The 20295-nt window shown below is 45.9% G+C and overlaps 2 protein-coding genes across 10 annotated transcripts in view; one reads left to right on the top strand and one right to left on the bottom strand.

Annotated features, from left to right (window-relative positions):
* The window catches only part of LOC128888713 (prolyl 4-hydroxylase subunit alpha-1), a 176095-nt gene that overhangs the window by 141551 nt on the left and 14249 nt on the right, over positions 1–20295 (top strand). For all 6 annotated transcript variants that reach the window (XM_054145790.1, XM_054145792.1, XM_054145791.1 and 3 more), the window contains one exon: positions 6007–6210. In XM_054145790.1, coding sequence (XP_054001765.1) covers positions 6020–6210 — 191 coding nt within the window. In that variant the 5' untranslated portion in view covers positions 6007–6019. The remainder of the gene's footprint in view (positions 1–6006; positions 6211–20295) is intronic.
* Positions 14667–19565, bottom strand: LOC128888711 (probable helicase with zinc finger domain). Of its 4 annotated transcripts, XM_054145782.1 has the most exons (7): positions 19136–19565; positions 18196–18878; positions 17356–18057; positions 16753–17268; positions 16065–16645; positions 15020–15061; positions 14667–14940 (listed from the first exon to the last, which is right to left on the bottom strand). In XM_054145782.1, exons 1-7 carry the CDS (start codon positions 19356–19358, stop codon positions 14916–14918), a joined length of 2772 nt encoding a protein of 923 aa, XP_054001757.1. In that variant the 5' UTR covers positions 19359–19565; the 3' UTR covers positions 14667–14915. The 4 variants fall into 4 exon arrangements, with proteins under 4 accessions (XP_054001757.1, XP_054001756.1, XP_054001759.1 ...); XM_054145781.1 differs by having other exon boundaries at positions 14667–15061; XM_054145784.1 differs by lacking the exon at positions 15020–15061.

Below are 20295 nucleotides of genomic sequence, written 5' to 3'. Positions count from 1 at the left end.
CATGAAAATATCACGGTTGCCGAGCCTCTATTATTTGGGAAATTATTAATGCCGCTCGCGGCTGGTTGTTATTACCGGAACAATTACTCGCAACGCGGCTTATTTAATGTAATAAGCTACGATACTCTCGCGAATTGCGCAGTTTGATAATTGTAACGCGTAGACGGGCCAATTCAGGATATCGGATTCGGAACGCTGTTGAACGCGGACGCGCGAGTACACCGCGCCGAGCAATTAGCAGTTTTCGCGTTGCTCGAGAATTGTTAATTACAAGAGAAACACGAAAGTTGATCCACGGTTCGAACGAAATGCCGACGTAATTTCAACGAAACTTGGTAACAAACTGAAAATCGAGCCGCGATACCTTCGCTTCGGCGCGCGGCAGCTCGTGGAAAACTTTATATTAAAAATTGAGTTGGACGTAAAGAAAAAGAAAAAAGAAAAAAGAGGAAAGAATAGGGTCGCCTTCGAGTTGACACAATTTTCTAACGGTCGGTCATCCCTCGGATAAGGGTGGAATCGATGGCTGAACTCGAACGCGGACGGTCTGGCTCGCCAACAGGGCCGTAAATCGCGAGCCGGTATGGGATTGCGAGCCTCGGAATCAGCGAATAAATTTCCGCGGGTTCGCCGTTTTATTTATTCATTTGTTTGCTTATTTATTTAGTTGCACGGGACCAGCAGCCGTAACCGAACGCGGAACCACGAGAAACCGCGACCGCGCGCAGGTGTGGATACGCAACCGTAGTGCAATCTAAAATTCATTTTCGGGATGAATCCGGAATGAACGCGCGTCCGCGATACAGCCCGCGGGAGTGTGTATCTCAACCGGAAGTAGCTCCCAGCCGCGCACGAAGAGAGCTCGTAGAATTCGAAGCCCGACGATCCCGAATTCCCCACGAGAATCTAGATCTCGCTTTTTTTTACCCGTGAATATGCATTCGCGATGTTTAACGTTAGTAGTTTTTTTTTCGACTGTCTCGACGCTCTGTATTTTACTATTTTCCTCTCGCGACGTCACACTGTGCGTGCAACCTTAAACCAGCTGCGCTTACTCCTAGCTGCTCCCAGACAACCATTTATTTCCCTCTGGATTTACATTCTTCCCAATTCTACCCCAGTTGCTTCTGTTTCTACAGCTTCCTTTCGCCTTTCATTTCGGAACCCATACTTTCGATGTTCGCTCCCTCGTAAATATTGAAATCGCGTATAAAGTTTGCCGGACTCTGGCCGATTTTCTTTTCGTTCTTTTGCGTTTCCATCGTTTTTCGCCAGTCGAGAGTCTTCATTTTCTACGGTTTCGAAACTCCATCAACCATTGCCTTTTCTTCGATATTTCTAACACGCGCGAAAGACAGAGCAGCGAGGATAACCTATCGGATAGCCCCGAGCCGTTAACTCATTTTCAACCGACCGTAATCGAGCAGATTGGAACTCAATTTTCTCAAGAACGTCGCGTCGTGTCGCGTCGCGTCGCGTCGCGTCGCGTCGCGTCGCGTCGTATAGGAAAAATTGTGCTTCGGTTCGGGTTAGACGCGAAAGGATAAAATCCTTCTATCGTACTTGTATCGATATTTCCTGCCCTCCCCCCAATTGCCTCGAGACAACATTTTAACCCTGTAAATATTCCATATGAATCAATTTACATAAGTAGTAGTCGACGCGTTAAGGGTTCTTGTTGAAGAGTCGTTATTCCGACCACGCCCCTCCCTTCTCGAATTTCTTCCCAAATCTCTTTCTTGCCAGTCACGAATTTTGAACCGCGTCGTTATTTCCACATATTTTCTGTCCTCGCGTACCCGCCGCGCCGCCACATAGGATACGTTGGAAAACAGAGTGTTATTTTTGCGTCCTTTTTTTTTCTCTCGTGTCTTTTGTTCGTTGTTTTACGTTTTCATCGGCTGGAACCTGGAACCTGGAACCTGGAACCTGGAACCTGGAACCAGGAACGCTGGAAACAATGCTCGTTCACGGTTCGACAAACGTACCTTTACTAAGTCGCTCGCGATTTATTCCGCGAAATTTTCCATGCAATATTTTTCTGTCGCGGTGATTTGTTTGTACGAGCTTCGCTCGAACGATAGTTGCAATTTTTGGCCAAGTTTCGGTCTCGATGCGATTCAGAAATCGACCCCTGTCCATCGGAAATTCGAAACTAGAAAAAGAACGAAAGGAACGCGAGACGTAGACCGAAAGACACCGTCCCGGTTTTAAATCAATCGTGGCTTTATCGTGAATTTAAGCGAACTCGAATCTGGACGCAACCTTAACGCGCGGCGCTTTCGCTGCTCCTTTCGTTTTTTCTCAAAGTTTCTTTTCCGCGGCTGCTCTTCTCCTTCTTTACACCTTAATTCCCGCTCGTGGTCGCGCCGCTTTATCCCGAACCGTCTATTCTCCCGGGGTGGCGGTTAATTAACGCCGTCCTTTCACCGAGACTTCCGGGACGCGACGCCGCGTCGGCGTCGTCTTCCTCTTTTCTCCCTTCCCCTAGCCTCTCGCCGTTTCGTTTGCGGCCTTTTAAATCTTCGGGGGGTGAGTCCGAGCAATTTATAAGAATTAATTTAATATGCAGTGGCGTGCATCGACGGTGATTCCCCGCGAAAAATCCTTGCCTCGAGCGGGCTTCGAGCTTTTAATTGCTACCCGCCGGCTATTTCGGGACCCGGACTACGGTCGAACAGAGTTCAACGACTCGACGCTCGTTTAAGTTCCCGGAATTACGTTGAACCGCGAAATTCAATATTCTTTTTCCCATTTAGCGAGTGGATCCACTTGAAAATACTGAACAGCACGTTCGATTCGGTACTCGTGGCTGCGATGGATCATTTATCCGGGACAACTGAAATTCTTTTTTTCTTTCTTTCTTTCTTTCTTTTATCACGTAAGAGTAGGTATCTATATCTATATCGATTATTGTACCCATTGGTCCAGTCACGAGACATCAGTACTTCGGGATCGCCACTCTTGCACACGTGTACTTTTCTCTTGCATCAATGATTTCTTATTAATTAATTGAAAACAATTTCTTCGATCGTGTAGCTGCAAGCCCCGAGGGAGGTTCGAAAGTTGGACAGAGAAGCTAAAATCATGAGTCCAAGTCGTTGTGCGTGATCCCGTCGCGTCGGAATACTCGAGCTTTTGCCGCAGGGGTCGTTCGCGGTTGAGAGACACTGGTCGAAAGGATTGACCTTTCGGTAACATCGTTTCGACAACAGTTGAAAACGTTATTAGCGTTGGTTTGGAGCGAAGCGCGGATCCTCTGTACGGCCCGCGGCCGCAGGATCGGTCGGACACGGGAGATAAGTGGAACGAGTGTTGGTCAAAGTGCGGTCAGCCGCGGTGAATTACGTAGAAATGATTAGATTTACGTTCGGCCGACCGACACCGGAACCGGCGCAGTCCGCTGCCCGCACATCCTCTCCGAATCCTTCTGAAACTGTATTTTCGCGAGCAAGTGCCGCGAACCCTTTGTCCCGTGGAAACGCTTTGCCTTGCCGCGGTTCGTCTCGTCTCGTCCCGTCATTCCCCCGACGACGAGAGTGTTCGCTCGTTTTTCCCGGATGAAAAAGCTTAAAGAAGGGCCATTGAAACCGAAGAAGAGCCGTTTCCGAAAGTTCGTAAAACGTTAACGGTCTGTCTTCCTCCCGTTCGGTCACCGCTGCGCTTCCTCTGCGACCTCTCGGCCCCTCTTTCCCTTCAGCCGAACCGATACGGAAATCGTGATTTTTTATGTCCCGTTTCCTCCTTCTCTGCTTGTCACGCGGTGACATACCACGCGAAGGTGATACGTCGCATCGGTATAATCGAACAACGACTTCTCGAAGATTGCACGAGATCGCTGGTGATTACCGAAAGGGGTTTGTAGCGTAAAATAAAATATTCACAACGACTTTGTGTTACAAGCGTACGTGTAAATAATATTATAGAATGGAATACGGTGGTACGTCTTTACGGTTCGCTTGCTTTTTCTTTTTTTTAAAACAATTCTGGGATCTTACATTTATCGTGCTGTTTATATTTATAAGATATTCCATCTAGATTTCTTTTCTTCGACACTTGACTTTCGCAATTCGTTTAGTTAGTTGTTTCGGTGTAAAGCATTGTCATCGATAGATGGCTGACGTGCCAACGAACGCGTTAAATGATTTAAATTTTTGGCGATAAGACCGTTAAGAAATTCCCCTTGCGTTCGAGAGTTAAAAAATGCGAGTGAAGGAATGGGTTTTTTACTTTTTTTGGCATTTCGAGCGATCCGTTTCTCGAGAGCGGTCTGGAATCGAGGAAAGTTTGGAAAATATCGAGCCGCCTGTTTTTTCCCTGGCCGATTGGCCCTGGCCCGCTGTCTCGATCAACATTTATAATTTGTTTCCCCGAACTCTTCTTAGTGGGCTCAGAGGCTCTCGTGGTTTCGCGAGGTGCTTTGGCGTGCTCGAGCGACCGCTTTTGAACTTTCGAGTGCCCGTGAAACGGGAACAAAGAAGGCGAAAGGGTATACGGGCTGACTGGGGAACGCGGGAGGGATGCAGGTTTCAAGTGGAAAGACGAGGCTGGAAGTTCGCGATCGAGCAGCGTGACGGAATAAATCGTCGATCGGGCAGGTGTAAGTCGCGCGGCTCCCCTAACTTTAATCCTCTGGCTTCGGAAAACTTGGAGTCCTGAGACGGAGCACACGAACCCTCTGGATAGCTCGCCGACGCCGACGCCGTGCACGCGAAAACAGACTTTTCTCGATCGCGAGAGAGATTCGTATTTTTTCGTTCGTTTGCCAACCGCTTCCAAGAGAAAAATTAATAAAATATGTTTAACCAGCGATAACGCGACTAAAAGCAGAAGACAATCGTATTTTCACGTCAGCTACATAATACGATAGGAAAAAACATGCATTTATAAGTCAGGTTGCAATTTAAAGAAATATTCGGGTGGCCTGGTTTAGGTGTGACATCCTGTATGTATAGAGGAGAACTCGGCAACGTTTATTCGAAACTTTGATTGAGCAATATTCTCTTGTGTCTCGTACAGCATACACGTCATCGTTATCGTGAATTTTTCGTTGAAAAAAAGAAGAAGAGAAAAGTTTGCGGGAACCGTTCTATCCGCGACAAATACGGTTCGCCTGGAATTATGAATACGAATGGCGATATAAATTTCAATCGCGAGGCAAGTTTGTCATAGGTCGCGGGTTTGTTCCATTTGTATCGCGTGAAAAGTGAAAGTAAAATATTGCATATTCGGTTGAATTAGACGGGTACCGCTTAATCGACAAACAGCAGCCGAGACTCGACGCGAGGAACGAGACTTACTGATCGGCAAGTTTAGTGGAACCCGCGTCCGAAAAGAGACGGACGGAGAGACGACAGCGGCTCTTGTTCGCAACTTTGAATGCTAATGCAATCACGAAAGTTTCGTCAAACTTGTTCGCTCGAATACAACGTCGCGAGACTGAATAGGACAGTGTAGAAAGAAAAAAAAGTGACGAACGAAACATCGACAAGTCCCCGATGAATCGCGATAATCGACTCGGATCGGATCGGATCGGATCGGATCGGATCGAGTCGCGATTAAGTTTCGCGCGACTTTTCCCTCGCTCTGTATCGCTTCGAACGAGATCTGTCGATAAATCTATCGAGCGCGTCGAGGGTGAAAGCGTTACGAGTCGATATTTTATTCCCTAACGGACGAGGCCGCGTTAAGCACGAAACTACGATGCTACGAATCAATCGAGGAACATTTTTTTTCCACCGGTTGATTAATCGATATAGCCATCTATCTTCATTTGATCCTCGTTAGTGTCGCTTTTCCATGAAAAAGGTGAATCGGCGAGGGTGAGAAAAATAAATACAACGAAAAAGGAGGAAAGCGATGGAAAGGATAGTCGATCGCGCCGACGACTATTAATCGGTGAAACGAATTGCTGCCTCGAGTGTATGAAGCGTGCGTTTTCAACGCGATGTAGATTCAACGTTCAACGTTCAACGTTAAAATCTTCTTTTTTTCTCTGGTTTGCAGAACTTGGACGAGGATGAAGGCCAAAAGGATGCTGACGATCGTAGTCGCGATTTTAATATCGGCGAGCACGATCCCCAACAGCGCCGCGGAGCTCTACACCGCGTTGGCGGATATGGAGGAATTGTTGGAAACGGAGGCGGTTCTCATAGACACGCTCAACGGTTACATCAAGGCTCAGGAACAGCGTCTGGCTACTCTCCGAAAGTGAGTGTTGCAATTACCTTTCCGTTTCCGTAGCGACGTTTACGAGCCTTTTTCGCCAAAGCTAACAACAACTTGAAAATCTCTCGAAATGACGATACTTGCAACGGAATGGATATCTTGATTTCGTTGAAAGCTTATTCGTGGACTTGAACATGGTTTAAATAAAAGTGAAAGCGGTGAAAAATCCAGCGTTGGCTAGTAAATTAAATAACGTCGAAACGAAGGAAAATCGAGAGACGGTTTCGCGCGAGAGGACGCAAGATCCTCTGACCGCTGTGAAAATATTTTCTCGACGAGACGCGAGGCGCGAGGTTTGCTCACCGTGTACAGTCGTCTCTGTATTTTCTTGGCGTTTCTACGTTTTCAATAAATTTCGACGAGTTCTGGGGTGTCCTCGAACCGAGGAGAGTCGTCCTCGTGGTTTCTCGTTCACTGCGCGTCGCGGATATGAGAGATCCGAATCCTTTGAGTGGTTGTCTTTGACACGCTGATATCCTTGCGGCTCGCGCGGCTCATGCGGCTCGTGCGGCGCTCTGTTTACGTTTGAACGAGGCCCGGGAAATAATTAACGCCGCGCTGGTGTCCCCGTCGACGTGGAGCGCACTCTTGCGATACCGCGAGCCGAGCGAGAAAGAAAATTAATTCGGTCAATGCGGAAACCCCGGATGGATTTTCGTATTTACGGCTTTACGGATTTTTCCTCCTCTCGCCGCGCTCTAAAAAGTTAATGGAACACCGGCCGGGCCCCGGGATTCGACGATTTTAATCCCTCGCGAACGAGGGCAAATTGAAACGCGGGAATGTTGCTCGACTCTTTCTACGCGACATTTTTCCATGGTTGCCAAAGAGTCGTTGACATTTTCAAAGCGTTTCCAGCTTACGCGGTTGCTTTGCCAAACACCTCGCGAGAAAGAAACTCTCTACTATTCGATACTTTCATCTATTCGATTACGCAGATTTATGGACGATGCGACGATCCTTGGAAACCAAACGAAATTTTTGGTCAACCTAATAATCCGTTAAAATTTCATACTGTAGGAGTCTAAACGAAAAATAAGGCACGGGGATTCGAAGCCACGATCCTCGGATCCGCAGTCGACCGCTTTACCTACAAGACCAATCCCGTACCCTACGTTTCGTGTTCTTATTTGACTCCTTATTGTTGGGTATGGGAAGCGCGAATACTACAATATCTCGAGAACAGAATATCGACAAAGTCGTAGGTTAATTGAACAGGTCTTGTATAGAACGCGATCGATACAATGACGGCACTTTTGATTCAGGAAAATGATGATTTCGATCGATGAACACGTCACTTTCTACCCTGGAAAATAAAACAGACGGCAGAGGTTTTCGTTTAAAGGAAATAGAGGCGAATAGTGGGCACGTGACTCGTGTAGAATGGATGGCACGTGACTCGACTACGATTAGAGACTCCGTATGACTGTCGAACGCACGTGTAAGAACATGCGATCGTAAAAAGTCTGGGATTTTTATCCCGAGAGGTTGACATTCAACTTATATTTTGTTCTTCTTCTTCGCGAGTAATAAAAAATTCTCAAGACAGATCGAGGCCTAACGCCTTCCAAGATAGAATTAGTTATTTTCATGGTTCCTCTCGATGGTTTACTCGAATTCTGTTTGTTACACATCGTAGTCGGATACTCTGAAAGATGCGAGTGGTTCGTTCGTTCGAGCCATCGGTATCTCGGACAAAGATCTCCGATTATTTCCTTCCTCGAGAAAGAAGGAGGAAGAAAGAGATGCTATCGTTCTCATCCCTTTCTGGGAAAGTAATTACACCGTTATCGGATTAAAAATAAACGGGACAGCCTCGAGCCACGGAAATATTACACCTGCGGAAAGAGAACGAGAATCGTCGTCGCGGTGGTTTCCTCGGGAAATTCGAGATAGGGAGCGAAGCAGCGCGCTGGCCCAGGCCACGTTCTTAACGTTTTTTCTCTACCCCCCGTCCTCTTATTTCCCCGTTGCCCTCGAAATGGCCAAGGCATCGGAATATCGGGCCGGGCAACGTGCCAAATCACACCCCGGGGAAGATGGAGAAAAAAAAGGGGACCGAGAAGAAGAAAGCCGGCTGAGAATAAGGGCTCGCCGCGTCGCGCCGCGCCACGCCGCGTCGTTCAGCCTCGATCGTCGGGAGGAAATCTTTTTTATTCCTGGTTCTGCTAGTCCTACTAGCATTTTTCCGCGACCCTTCGAATAATCGACGGGAACGCGACGCGTTACGAATACGAAATTGCATTTATGCGGTACGATTCGATCGAAAGATTTTAACCGTATGCGCTATGCGCCATCTCGTTGCAAAACGTGCCAACAGGAATCGCATTACATTAGACTCGATTACAAAATCTTATAGGTATCTTGAAGCATCGACGTGACAACATTTCTTCGACTCACGATGTTCCCATCATACGGGACATCCTAGTGACAAGGGTTACTTTTCTAATCTGCGAATACATCGAAACGAAAATGATTTTTTTAAATAATAACCCTAAGGGTAGCGTGATGGTTGTTTGAGCGAAGCAATTTCGTAGGTTTTCGATGAAACAGAAGAATGGTCACGGAATCGTTGAAGAAGATCGCGCCTAGAATGAAAGTAGCCTTGTGCGAAAAGTGTGTTCGTGCCACGAACTAGCTTCTAGGCCACGTAGAACAGATTCCTCCGAAACTTGCTACCAACGACGGATTCCCGTTTAATATCCAGGAAACCGTTCGAGTTCCGATCGGAATTTCCTGTCCGAAAGTTTCACGCGTGACTTCGCGAAACGATCGGAACCGTCCAACTGCCGTTAATACCGACTACCGCTGTTGGAAACTTATCTTTTGATCGTCGAACGCTGCGAAATTTTCTTCGAGTCAAACAGTATCCGCCAAGGAACGCGTGACTCGATATTCCAGCGGTAATAGATCCTCGTTCGATCGAATCGAACTTGCTAGATCCTTTTCGGAATAGATTTCGAGCCACGAGAAGAATCGAGGGAGATGCAAAAGGTCCTTTCGCGAAAGTGTCCTTTCCAATTGTAATTTTCTCGAACGCTCAAACGAATCTTGAATCTCCAATGAGCCAGCCTTATCGAAAGATATTAGAATTAGTATTTAGACGATCGTACGTGAAATTCTAGGATCGCTAGTCGTTTCATTGTGCGGAGGTTAACGCGAAACTGGTCGTTTTGGAGGAAACATTCGAAACCAATTCGTCGAATCTCGGTTTCAACGTTATCCTTATCAAAGGCAGACTCAAGTTTCCGAATGGTTGGCTTCTCCACCAGCAGGGTGGAAACAATTATAACGCGACGAGATTGAAACGTAAACTTGACACGGAACGTCTTTTGGTCGTTTAAGCCACAAACATGGAAGCAAACGTCGAAGAACGTTAGAAATCGATGCAAAGTTTTTAATCGTGTGCGTTGGAATGCACTGTGTAGACAGCATGTACATTAACGATATTCGATATTTTCGCCCCCCCACCAAAAACTAGCTCAAACCTTCTCGGACAGTAGATTTCGGGCCTGATGCTTTAATGTTTTACCACGGAAAAAACAGTTGAAAATGATCTATTAAAACAACATTTTTTTCAACTATTTCAATTTTTGACCGATGGGGGAGAGTGGGAGTTAAATGTCAAGATGACCACCATCGTAATCGCCAAGTCAAGAGCTACCTATGATCAAAAATCAGCCCATTTTCTTAACCTGAACCGTAATTTCTAACAGAATGCTAGTAAAATCGTCGAAATTTCATAGCTGCAACGATCGGAGTCGGTCTGTCGGAAGAACAAAAGAAACAACGTTTCGTCTGTAATTCCATCACGTTATCTACTACGGGTGAGCTGTTTATCGAATTAAAGCAAAGTACAGAGAGAGAATTTAATTTAATTCGATTCGCCGATGATCGAATCGAAACGCAATGAAATCGAGCGTATTTATTCTCCGGGTCGTTGATTCGACAAATTTCGAAAGGCCGTTTTCGAAATATTTCGGCTGCGCGCGGCGCGTTTTAATTGAATTGTTGGCCGTTCGTTAAAATTGCGGTGGAATAGTTCTGCAGAATCCGTTACAGACTATCCGACGGTGCAACTTCAATTCAATTTCGATATGGACGGTAATTTACGAGAGGTGAAAACGGGGGAAACTCGAAAAACGAACTTAACGCTGGATCGGCACTTTGAGTAATTAAAAGTACACGGACGAAACGCGAAGAGTGACAAGTGACACGCGCGTAACGTTTCCTTTGAACGAACCAGGTTCACCTCGAAATTTCCTCGGTGATTCCAGCCACGATACGGTTGCGTTAGAAATATGGGCCGTTCGTGGAGTTGGAGTGGCGCGTTCGATCGAGAGAAATTGCCGAGCGAGATCGCGCGAGGCTGGTTATCAGAGTCTCGGCGCGAAATGCCGCGCTGCACGATCAAACGAAATCGGCGTCGCAGTTATGCATTCTGGGAATTTCAGTCGACCCTCCCCGGAGACCGCGAGGACCGCTCGGCCGTGCTTAATTGGAAATTTCAACGGCAGGAAAAATTTGACGAACGCGCCTCTTGGTCGTCCTCGATGCGCGAACGAATATATCGTGAGATCGATCGCGAATTATTCTCGACGCGATACCAAAGTCAATTCTCCTCCCCTGCCGACAGCCCACTGAAATTTTCCGGAGCTTGTAGCGCCCTTTACACGCGTTCGATTAAACTCGTCGCCGCGACGCGCCGTTCGAATCTATGTACGTAGTTGGGAACGCGTGTCGAACTCCGTCCCCTCGTTCGACTGCGCGAACAAAGGCCGAACAAAGTTGTTGCCGTGTACCACGTGGCCTGCAACACGATCCTATATTCCATTTTTCTTTCTCCTCTTGCTTTTTTCTATTTTCATTTTCACCCGCGCTTCGTTGAGTTTCGGTGACCGAGAACCGCCGAAATGACACGCGAAATTGGTCCACGGTTGTAAACGCTTTATTGGCCGAATGTTTTTCAGTAGAAAATTTCTCCGTGTTCCATTTTTAATCGCCCAAGCAATTTCGACAAATTATTCTTGTACAATTTCCGACTCTTGAAATGACGGATATCAACCTTTCGTTATAAAATAAATACCATCCGCAATGGATAGAAACAAAGTAAAACGCGCGCATCGGAATGTACCGGAGGAGGAACGTTTAAACATTTTTTAAACGATTTGTAATTACGAAACTTTTCGAACGAGTTGTTTCGTTTTTAGCGCGTTAACGGGTTAAGGACGACGGGGTGTGCACACACACAGTGCAGAGAGAGAGGGTGCGCATTCGCGTTCGTCCTTTCTCTTTTTCTTCCATTTTCAATGTCTAATGGGCGAACGTGTGGAACGAGGCCTCGATTGCATCGTAACTTTGGCTTTTCTACGATCCCGCTCAAACGTATCGATGAACAATTCGGCGATCTCGAAACGGTAAATGGGGTGGTCCTGGCAATTTAGAACTCGAAAATGACGACACTCTAGCGTGCATTTTAAGCTTGCTCGAAGCGATGCGAAAATTCATTCCGACTTGTTCCCTAGTAATCGTGAAACAAAGGACAGTCGTATCCAGTTTACGAATGTTCCAGTGAACGTAGGTAGCTGGAGCGGGTAGCGGGCTTCTTATTCGAAGCAAAATATAGGCCGGTCGTTCGACTCGGAAGCGTTCGCTGTTAATCGAAATCATCCAAGCACCGGTAAACAGCCGGGATCCCGGTTTCCGCGTCACAGCGAATTACCATAATCCAGCGGTATCGCGACGTCCCTGTTCGGTCCGTTAACGTAACTCGTCGCGGGCATAATTTTATCGGTGGGTCGCGTTCCGGGGGTAACAACGCGCTGACACGCAGCTAGACAATATCGCCGGAGCAAGTAGAATCCGTAGACGCAAGCTGTGTCGACGGAGTTACGGTCAACGGTACACACAAATGTAACCGTGCATCGAAGATGCGCATTAGCCACGTTCGTGTGCGGGCTGGCCGCATCATCTCTACGTGTCCCGCGTTCGCGACAATGCCCCGGGATGTATATCAGCCTGCGGCTGTCATCGCCGTATCTGCCCAGGCCGATATCAACCACGGTATTAACTCCGAAATGCAGCTTGCCTGATACAATTATCCTCCGTCAGCCAGCGAACGGCCCTTAATTAGCTGTCGATTAATCTTTAAACTTCCCTCTCCTAGTCGAGGGTAAACTCGCCACTGGCGGTGACTTACTCCCGGTACGGATCCCTCTTCTCTTCGTTTTTTCCTTTTAATATTTCTCCTTCGCGCAGCAATGTCGCGACTAGACGTTATCAAATTTTCTCCAGCCAAACTATCGAAGCTGCTGACAAAAATTTCAATTACCGGCGAAATTGCCACCTCGTGCCCTTTCGTAGCTCGCGGCTTGCCTCTGTATCGCGATAACAGCGGTGCAATTAGAACGAAAATGGCTCGACTCTACGCGAGGCTCGGTTTTGAAAGAGGAAATCGGTGGCCGGACGCGTTCCTCGTTAACCGCTCGGTGGAAGTTGGCGTTCAAGAAACGCGCAGCTTTCGAAATTACGGGGCAAACCAAAAAGCGTAAACCCTTCGCGGCCATGAAATTCGAGACGCTCTATCTACATATTATCGTAGGAGTCTAAACGAAAAAAAAAGACACGGAGATTAGAACCCTACGTTTCGTATTCTCGTATTCTCGTTTCAGTCTGTTCAATATTTCGGCAAATAAAACACTCAGGTTTTATGTCTTCCATAGAGAAGCAATTTATTGAAGAAAAACGAAGAAGAAGCAAACCGTCGAGGACGAAATTCGATCCGTGAATCGTCTAAACGCGTCCCAAATACCAAAAATTCGTCGACCAAGCGGATCGCGGCAATTACGCTCCACCAACTAGATCGCGTTATCACGTATCGACTTCCGTCGCCGGGATGACGTTACATCGGCCGTCGAGCCGGACAACCGCTGGAAAATGTCGAAGCAACGAGCCACGAATATGATTGTATAGCAATCTTCCGCAACGTTGGAGAGGTACGCGTCGTTAGAGCGCCCGACGGAAATGGTGGCTCGAATGCAACTCGCCGTTCCCTAATGCCATACGTTAAACGGTACAAAGTACTCGCGAATTGAAACCAAGTGTTTATACGAGTAGCCTGTCGAAGATGATCGATCAGTGAAACGTGAGAACAGATGGATTTTAATAAATGGACGCGCTCGGTTCCAACGTACAACGTACCGGAACGCATTTTGCAAAGTCCTTCTTGGAACAGAAATCACGAGACTATTGCAACCATGGGCGCAATATATCGCGACTCGTTTTCCCTCCCCCGATATAAATATGGATGGTACCGACGCGATGCGACGTAATGTCGCCGATATAACTTTCCGCCTACGGCGCAATAAGAAAAGACGATATACGCTGGCGACTGGAAACAAGCTAATGCCGGCGTGTAATATCTCTCCGGTCGCGGTACTTTGGTATCGACTTGTGTCGACTTGTATCGACTTGTATCGACTTGTATCGACTTGTATCGACTGGAAACGACCAAAATATTGGTTTCTGAGCTTGTTCGCGTAATAGCCCGTCTCCTCTTTCTGGACTATGTCGCATTTCTTACGTTTCGTGTCGCAAATAATAAACCACCGTTTGTGTAAGTGTATAGACAACGAATGAAATATAATAGTTGAACGCACGTTTAACGTTTAGTCCAGCAAACTTGATGTAGAACCAGGGTGAAATGAAAAACTAACTTACTTACCTTGTCTCAAATGCGAAAGTATCTACTATAAATTCCATACGGTCGGTCGATCTGACGTCCCCAGGCACCGAAGGGAGCAGAATATTGCTGGAATTCCGTCGATGCCTTCGGCGATCTACCCCTTGTTAGTAGAAAATTAGGTTTAACTGCAAGTGCCTATTCGCTCGGCCCCTTGTCACGGGACCTTTTAGTTGTCTTTTCTTCTTCCGTTTTATTTTCGATCTTTTATACGCCATCGTGCGAAAATCGTTCCACGCGTTACGTCAACAATACTTCGCTCTTCTATACCATGGAAAAACAATAATAAATGCGACACTATTAAATAAACGGTTAATCGTTTAACAGCGTTCTAATATTTGTTGGGAAAATAGCAAAGATCGGGGAAAAGGATCGACGGAAAGATTGCTTACGAGCAGTTGCGTACGCAGGAGTATATATTCCTCTTTTCTTTGTTTTGTTTTCTTTCAAAGATGCTTCGCCGTAATGCTCGGCAGAGTGGTCCTTAATTATAGAAATAAAAGCAGACGGTCGCCCCTTTGTTCCTGTCCGTCGCGCGTCGTCGTCCGCATTCATTCGACGCGCGAAACTAAAGGTGCCCGGTTTTCAAAAGAGAGACCAACAGCACTTTTCGCGTTCACCTTTCAACCACTCGAGGCTCGTCGGTGACCATTTGACTCTTCCTGTCGCGAATGCAAACCACAAACGAAACGTTACGTACAGACATTTTCTTTATTTCAAGGCTTTCATACAAATGTAAACTCACACGACGAAAGTAACAGCGATAGTCGCATTCTGCTTCGTGGAAAAAAAAATATATATGTATATGTATGTATATGTACGTATCTATGTATTTAAGTATGCATCTCTGTTCATGTAGAAAATAGATTATCACAAAATTTCGTTCTATACAACGAAGAGTAACAATGTTCGAAGGACGATAATGAAAGCTGAAGTAAATATACGTTTACCGGCCGAACGAGCATGATTCGCTGAAAAAATTGAGAAAAACTGGGTAAAGATACGCTTAAAAACGATGTTGCTACGATAAATATCAATAAGAAAACTAACAGAAAAGTCAACGATCTATGAACCGATCTGCCTTCGGCAATACTGAAAAACCATAAGCCCGGGTTAATATATCATGGAATAGAACAACGATCGATCGATATAATCGGTGGAGAAGATATAGCGAAACCGTCGCGATGGAAGTAGAGCATGCGAGCATGCGAGCATGCGGGCATCGTCAATCGATGATTTCTGGACACGTTTACCTTTCGCATGGCCGAGCCCGATCTCGATTCGTACAAGTATAAAGACTAGTAGATTATTGGGTGCGAGCGCCAGATATTTCAACTGCGCAAGGGTGGTTCTCCCACTGCGTGTCACGGCCACAATCCATCCCCTCTCTTGCCATTACTTTACAGAAGCATTTAGCGTCGTGTCAACTAATCTCTGCAAAATTTCAGTCTTGTTGCACAAACAGTTTTCGAGACGTTCAAGGTTCAAGGTTTGAAAATTAATTTGGAGAAAACAATTTCATTAATTGAACGTTCAACAAACGTCTCGGAAACTATCTCTACTATCCATCTCTCGCTTCCGTCGGGCTTAAACCAACGTCTCAGAGATCTTTCCTCGTTTGTCGAGCACACACTTGTATTAGCAGACATGTTTAATTTTTATTGTGTCAACATATTCAATACTGTTACAACACGTGTATGTATATCGCATTCTTATGATACATCGCACAGCATCTTCCTTCGATCAGTTCTTACGACGAGCAGTAAAAGTTATAACAATGAAATAAACGAAATCATCTCGACTTTATTTATTTGTTTTTGTTGGCGGCTAGCACAAACATTTCGAATCCTGTATCATCTAGCAGAAAATATCGAGGATTTCGCTGTATCGTTTCCACCGATTGTAGCAACTAAATTCGTGAACGGGGGGTATGTATATGAAACTACCAAAAACAGCTGGTCATCAAAAGTTGATAGATATGTACAGAATTGGTGAAAAATGAAATAAAAATGAAAAATAAGAAAAGCCGTAGGATAACTACTTCCAGAAATCCCGACAATGAATCACCGGGTACATCATCGGCACTGGTACGTACTCAACTAGGTAACCGTGCTGTTGATTCCTGGGTACAAACTCCTCTGCCAGTGGATTCAATGGCGTGGTGAACAGGAACTCGGGGACCAAGCTGAGATGATACTTGACGGCTTCTCGATTCGTACCGTGAAGATCGGCAATTTCCAGATACCTTCGCCAGAGCTTCCGGCAAGAACCTATCGTTAAAAGCGCAACCGGATCACCGACCACCGCCACGAAACATTTTGCTCGCGTGATAGCTGTGTTCAAGAGCCTCGGATTCGTTAAAAAGCCGTAGTCTTTGACGTTGCTCTCTGCGGAATATTTGCAGCAGTTTCTGGTCCGAACGGTACTGATAAAGACTGCGGTAAACTGCTTCCCTTGAACGTTTAGCACCCTTTCGACGGACACATCGGCCAGCTTACGTTTCCGCAATTCCGTACGTATCCTCTGCACCTGTTCCGCGTAATAAGCCAGTACTCCTATCGATCCTTCGCCGTATGGTCCCCAACGATCCGACGGCCAGCTGTTTTTCAGCTCCAACACACGAGTAACCACTTCGTATGCTTCCGTGCCGTGAACGTATCCCGTTGAATGCATACCCTACCGACAGAAAAGCAAAAGATTACCCTGAAAAGGAAACGACGAGTTTCGACGGTTTCGACGAGTCGACCGAGGACTCCTTCGAACGAGTCCTCGCGAGTTCATACCTGCACTTCCTCTCCTTGAACAGCGTAGAAGGTCAAAGGCTCTAGTACGGGATGCTTTACCAATAAATTACTAGCAGGCTTTACGACCCCGTCGTAAAACATTTCCGACGTAAATTTAACGATGTCCTCGTGAGAACGGTAATTTTGACAAAGATGTATTCTACAAGGATGAGTCCGCGGGTACATTCCGTAGATCCTTTCGAGAAGACTCACGCCCAAGCCGCGTTCGTTGGCTAGGTCGCTATAAATTTCTGGAGCGAGTTGCATTTGATCACCCGCTAGAATTAAACGAGTCTGTCGGGTGGCTAACGAGAGCGGTATCAGAACTTCGCATTCCAACGCCTGGGCGGCTTCGTCTATGACAATGTGCGTGAACGACAAGTTCAAGCACGTCAAAGAGCTAGACGCCGCTAAGGTGGTCACGATTAAACCGCAGTTTTGGAGATCCTCCTCGGTTGGATCGCGAAAAGTACCGTTATCCTTCATCAGGCTGTACCCTTGGACTACCGGGTGTACCTGAAATCGCGCAATGAAAGCGAGAGGAGTGTTTCGATGGACGATTATGGACAACTATTCAATTATTGCTCTTCTCGAGGAACGTACCGTGTTTTTAGCCCGACCTTTGTAAAATATTCTGACAGGCTTCAGTCGTGAATTATTCTCTTCTCTGTACCAAACGTCAAAGAACTCTTTAATGTAGAGATCCGCCGCGCTGTTACTGTGCGTGCAAAGCAGAATCTTGTGCTCGCTGCTCTTAGTGAGCAAGATATGAAGAGCCTGAGCAATGGTAAACGTCTTTCCTGTTCCGAATGGTCCGAGTAACAGAACAGGCGGCAGAGGAACGTGTACAGAAGCCGTCATAACAGCCAAAGCTCTTTTTTGTTCAATGTTCAACGAAGGATTCAACACGTGCAAACTCCAATGTTGTTCATAAGTAGAACCATCCATGTTTAGCAAATTCACGATTTCTGGTTGTTCGATTTCCATGGGAATCTTGTTTAAAAAAACTAGTCCTACATCTGGAAGGCTATCCACAGCTCTGTGCCATTCGCAAAAAGGCAAACGATTTAACACGAATTGCACCTGCACTTCCAGATCCGTGTCAGCTTCCAAATTTAAGTTGTTGACGCAATCTTTAGACAGTCTGATATACACGGTCTGAATACATTTATCCTCTATGTGGCCCTCGAATATCGCATGCGTATTAGAATTGTTTGATATACATTTAAGAAGTACTCTAGTGCAACCTCTCAAAAACAGTCTACCGCTTTTGGTATCCTCGGAAACACAACGGCTCAGTGGCAGCTATGATAAAAATTAGTGATAGAAGAAATATGTCAACGGTTAGCTTGCTACTAAAACTTGTACAACTAGCTCTAAGCAAATTAACAGGTGTACAGAAAGAGAAAGAAACATATATTTTACCGCTAACGGTAATCTCACCTGGGCAAAAAGCTCACCGGATGGCGCATATTTAGCAACGGTGGACGCATCACCCGTAGAAGCCAAAATATAATGAGAAAGAAGACGCATATGCGTAATTACGTTATACCTGGCTATCTGTTCGTGCCTAGCTAGTTCTTCCACGGTAATCAATTCGTGAAGACGACCTCTGTAATTATCTGGCGTTAAATGGGCATCCGTAAGAGTTTCCTGTGTTAGGAAAAAGTTGTATCTGTCAGGATACGGATATATAGTAGACAGTTTGTCCTCCTTTGGGTCTTTCGGTGGTACGAAAGGAGATTCGAATCTGTGAATCTCCATAGTATCGCTAAGCCATGCGTTTGGATTCTGAGAGAACTGATAGTTGGTGGCTTCGTAAATCCTTAAGAAGTCTTGAGTCGGTAAACAATCCATGCAAATTCTCTGAAGTATCACGGGGTACTCTCCGAAGTAAAATATAACATTCTGACGGTAAGTGCCGTATCGATTAGCGACAAACCATATTTTCACAAAGTACACTTTGTTACTTTTGTTTCCATTTACATTGGGGCCCTCGTATGCGACGTTACACCATTCTTGACCATTGGTAACTCCTATCTCGTTGGTGCTGTCCGATACGGATTTCAATACAAAATTCCTGAGATTCTGATTCAAAGTTAACGCTACTCTTTGCAAACTTTTACCTAGATAAATATAACATGTGCTACGTTTCATTCATATCGTGTCACTAATCACCAGAAAGCAATATCGCGTGTTGCTCGAATATTGTAAGAACGGTAACACCGACAGACGCTTCGACACGATTGCCGCTACAGCGAATTTTTTCGTCGCGATATCGTTTGCCGAACAAAACACCGATTACCGAACGTTAAGTGCATTAATTTACAATGAATCGCAACGAATGTAAACACAATGTAAAATACAACGCAGCGGCACTTACCTCGCGCCAAAATTCGGAAATTCCAATTAAATACGGTGTCGCTGTTCTTCGAACGGCAACAAAGATTCGTACCGTGAAATATCTGCACGTCCTCCGTTTGTTTACAAGTGACAACAGCGTCGGGATTCTCCGATTTGATCCAGTCGTGGTGCACTTTTTGGACGAAGCCGGAAGGGAACAGAGTCTTAGCCTCTCCGTTGATCGTAACCAAACGGTCGGTCATGGCCGCCAATTGAAATTTCGAACGTTCGCGATTACTGGGACACTTGTCGCTACATTATTATTAGATCACGGCCGTGTTTATCGGGCTTTCAAAACAAACAACAAATACAAATTTCACTACATCTTAACCGTACAGTCGATCTACGACGAACGCGAGACGCTTCCAGCTTCTTGCTACTGACAGAATACAGAATACTGTGGCCACTGCGCAACTGCGTCGCACGCATCGCTTATAACACAACAAGCGACATCTCGCGGTCGACTATTCAACCTGCGATACTCAAGCGCATCGACTTTATCGAACGATTTTCTCATTTCTCGCGCCGATCAGTTTCTGCCGTTTTTTAAACAATATTAATACCAATATAGAGGAGATATGATGGATGGTTAAATATTAGATACGACAACACTTGTCTTTATAAAGCTCTCGTCACACTTTTCGTAAGCAGTCGAGGCTTGTCCTTGTGCGAGAGTCCTCGAATATAATTGTATTTTTACAAGAAAGAGTCGCGGCTTAAAATGGAAAAAGCATCGATCATCGGTGATCGATAAAATGGACAGAAATTATTATAAATTATTATTATTATTATTATTATTTCGCCTGTGTTCTGCTATGATCGAGGGTGAGCTTAAACGCGCTGCCTTTTTTCCTATGCAAATAGGATTAAACAGGTCTGGAGAACCGCGTTCGATATACTGTTCCGAAAAAGGACGATCGCGAGTTCGTCGACAGAGACCGAGAAAACGATCGACGGCCGAGTCAGACGCGGAACGGTCTTTTCTGTTGGCACGCAATCTCGTGGAAATTCCAGGGAAGATTCTCATGTAAATCGCGCAACGTTATCGAACCACCGGAAGTGGCTAAATGACGATCGTCATTATCCTGCGGCCTGCCAAAGGGGTTGAAGCGGGACGGGAAGAGAAAGAGATAGAGGTAA

Source organism: Hylaeus anthracinus, unplaced genomic scaffold, assembly GCF_026225885.1.
Source record: "Hylaeus anthracinus isolate JK02 unplaced genomic scaffold, UHH_iyHylAnth1.0_haploid 11994, whole genome shotgun sequence".
Lineage (NCBI taxonomy): Eukaryota > Metazoa > Arthropoda > Insecta > Hymenoptera > Colletidae > Hylaeus > Hylaeus anthracinus.
The sequence above is the reverse complement of the archived record's forward strand: the minus strand, read 5'-3'. Positions and strand labels throughout refer to the sequence as shown.

Coding starts and splice junctions, on each gene's coding strand:
- LOC128888711 (XM_054145781.1), bottom strand. CDS start 19,358: ATGACCGACCGTTTGGTTACGATCAACGGAGAGGCTAAGACTCTGTTC. Junction 18,058..18,195: donor CCGGTGAGCTTTTTGCCCAG/GTGAGATTACCG, acceptor TTTTTATCATAG/CTGCCACTGAGCCGTTGTGT. Junction 17,269..17,355: donor AAGGTCGGGCTAAAAACACG/GTACGTTCCTCG, acceptor GCGCGATTTCAG/GTACACCCGGTAGTCCAAGG.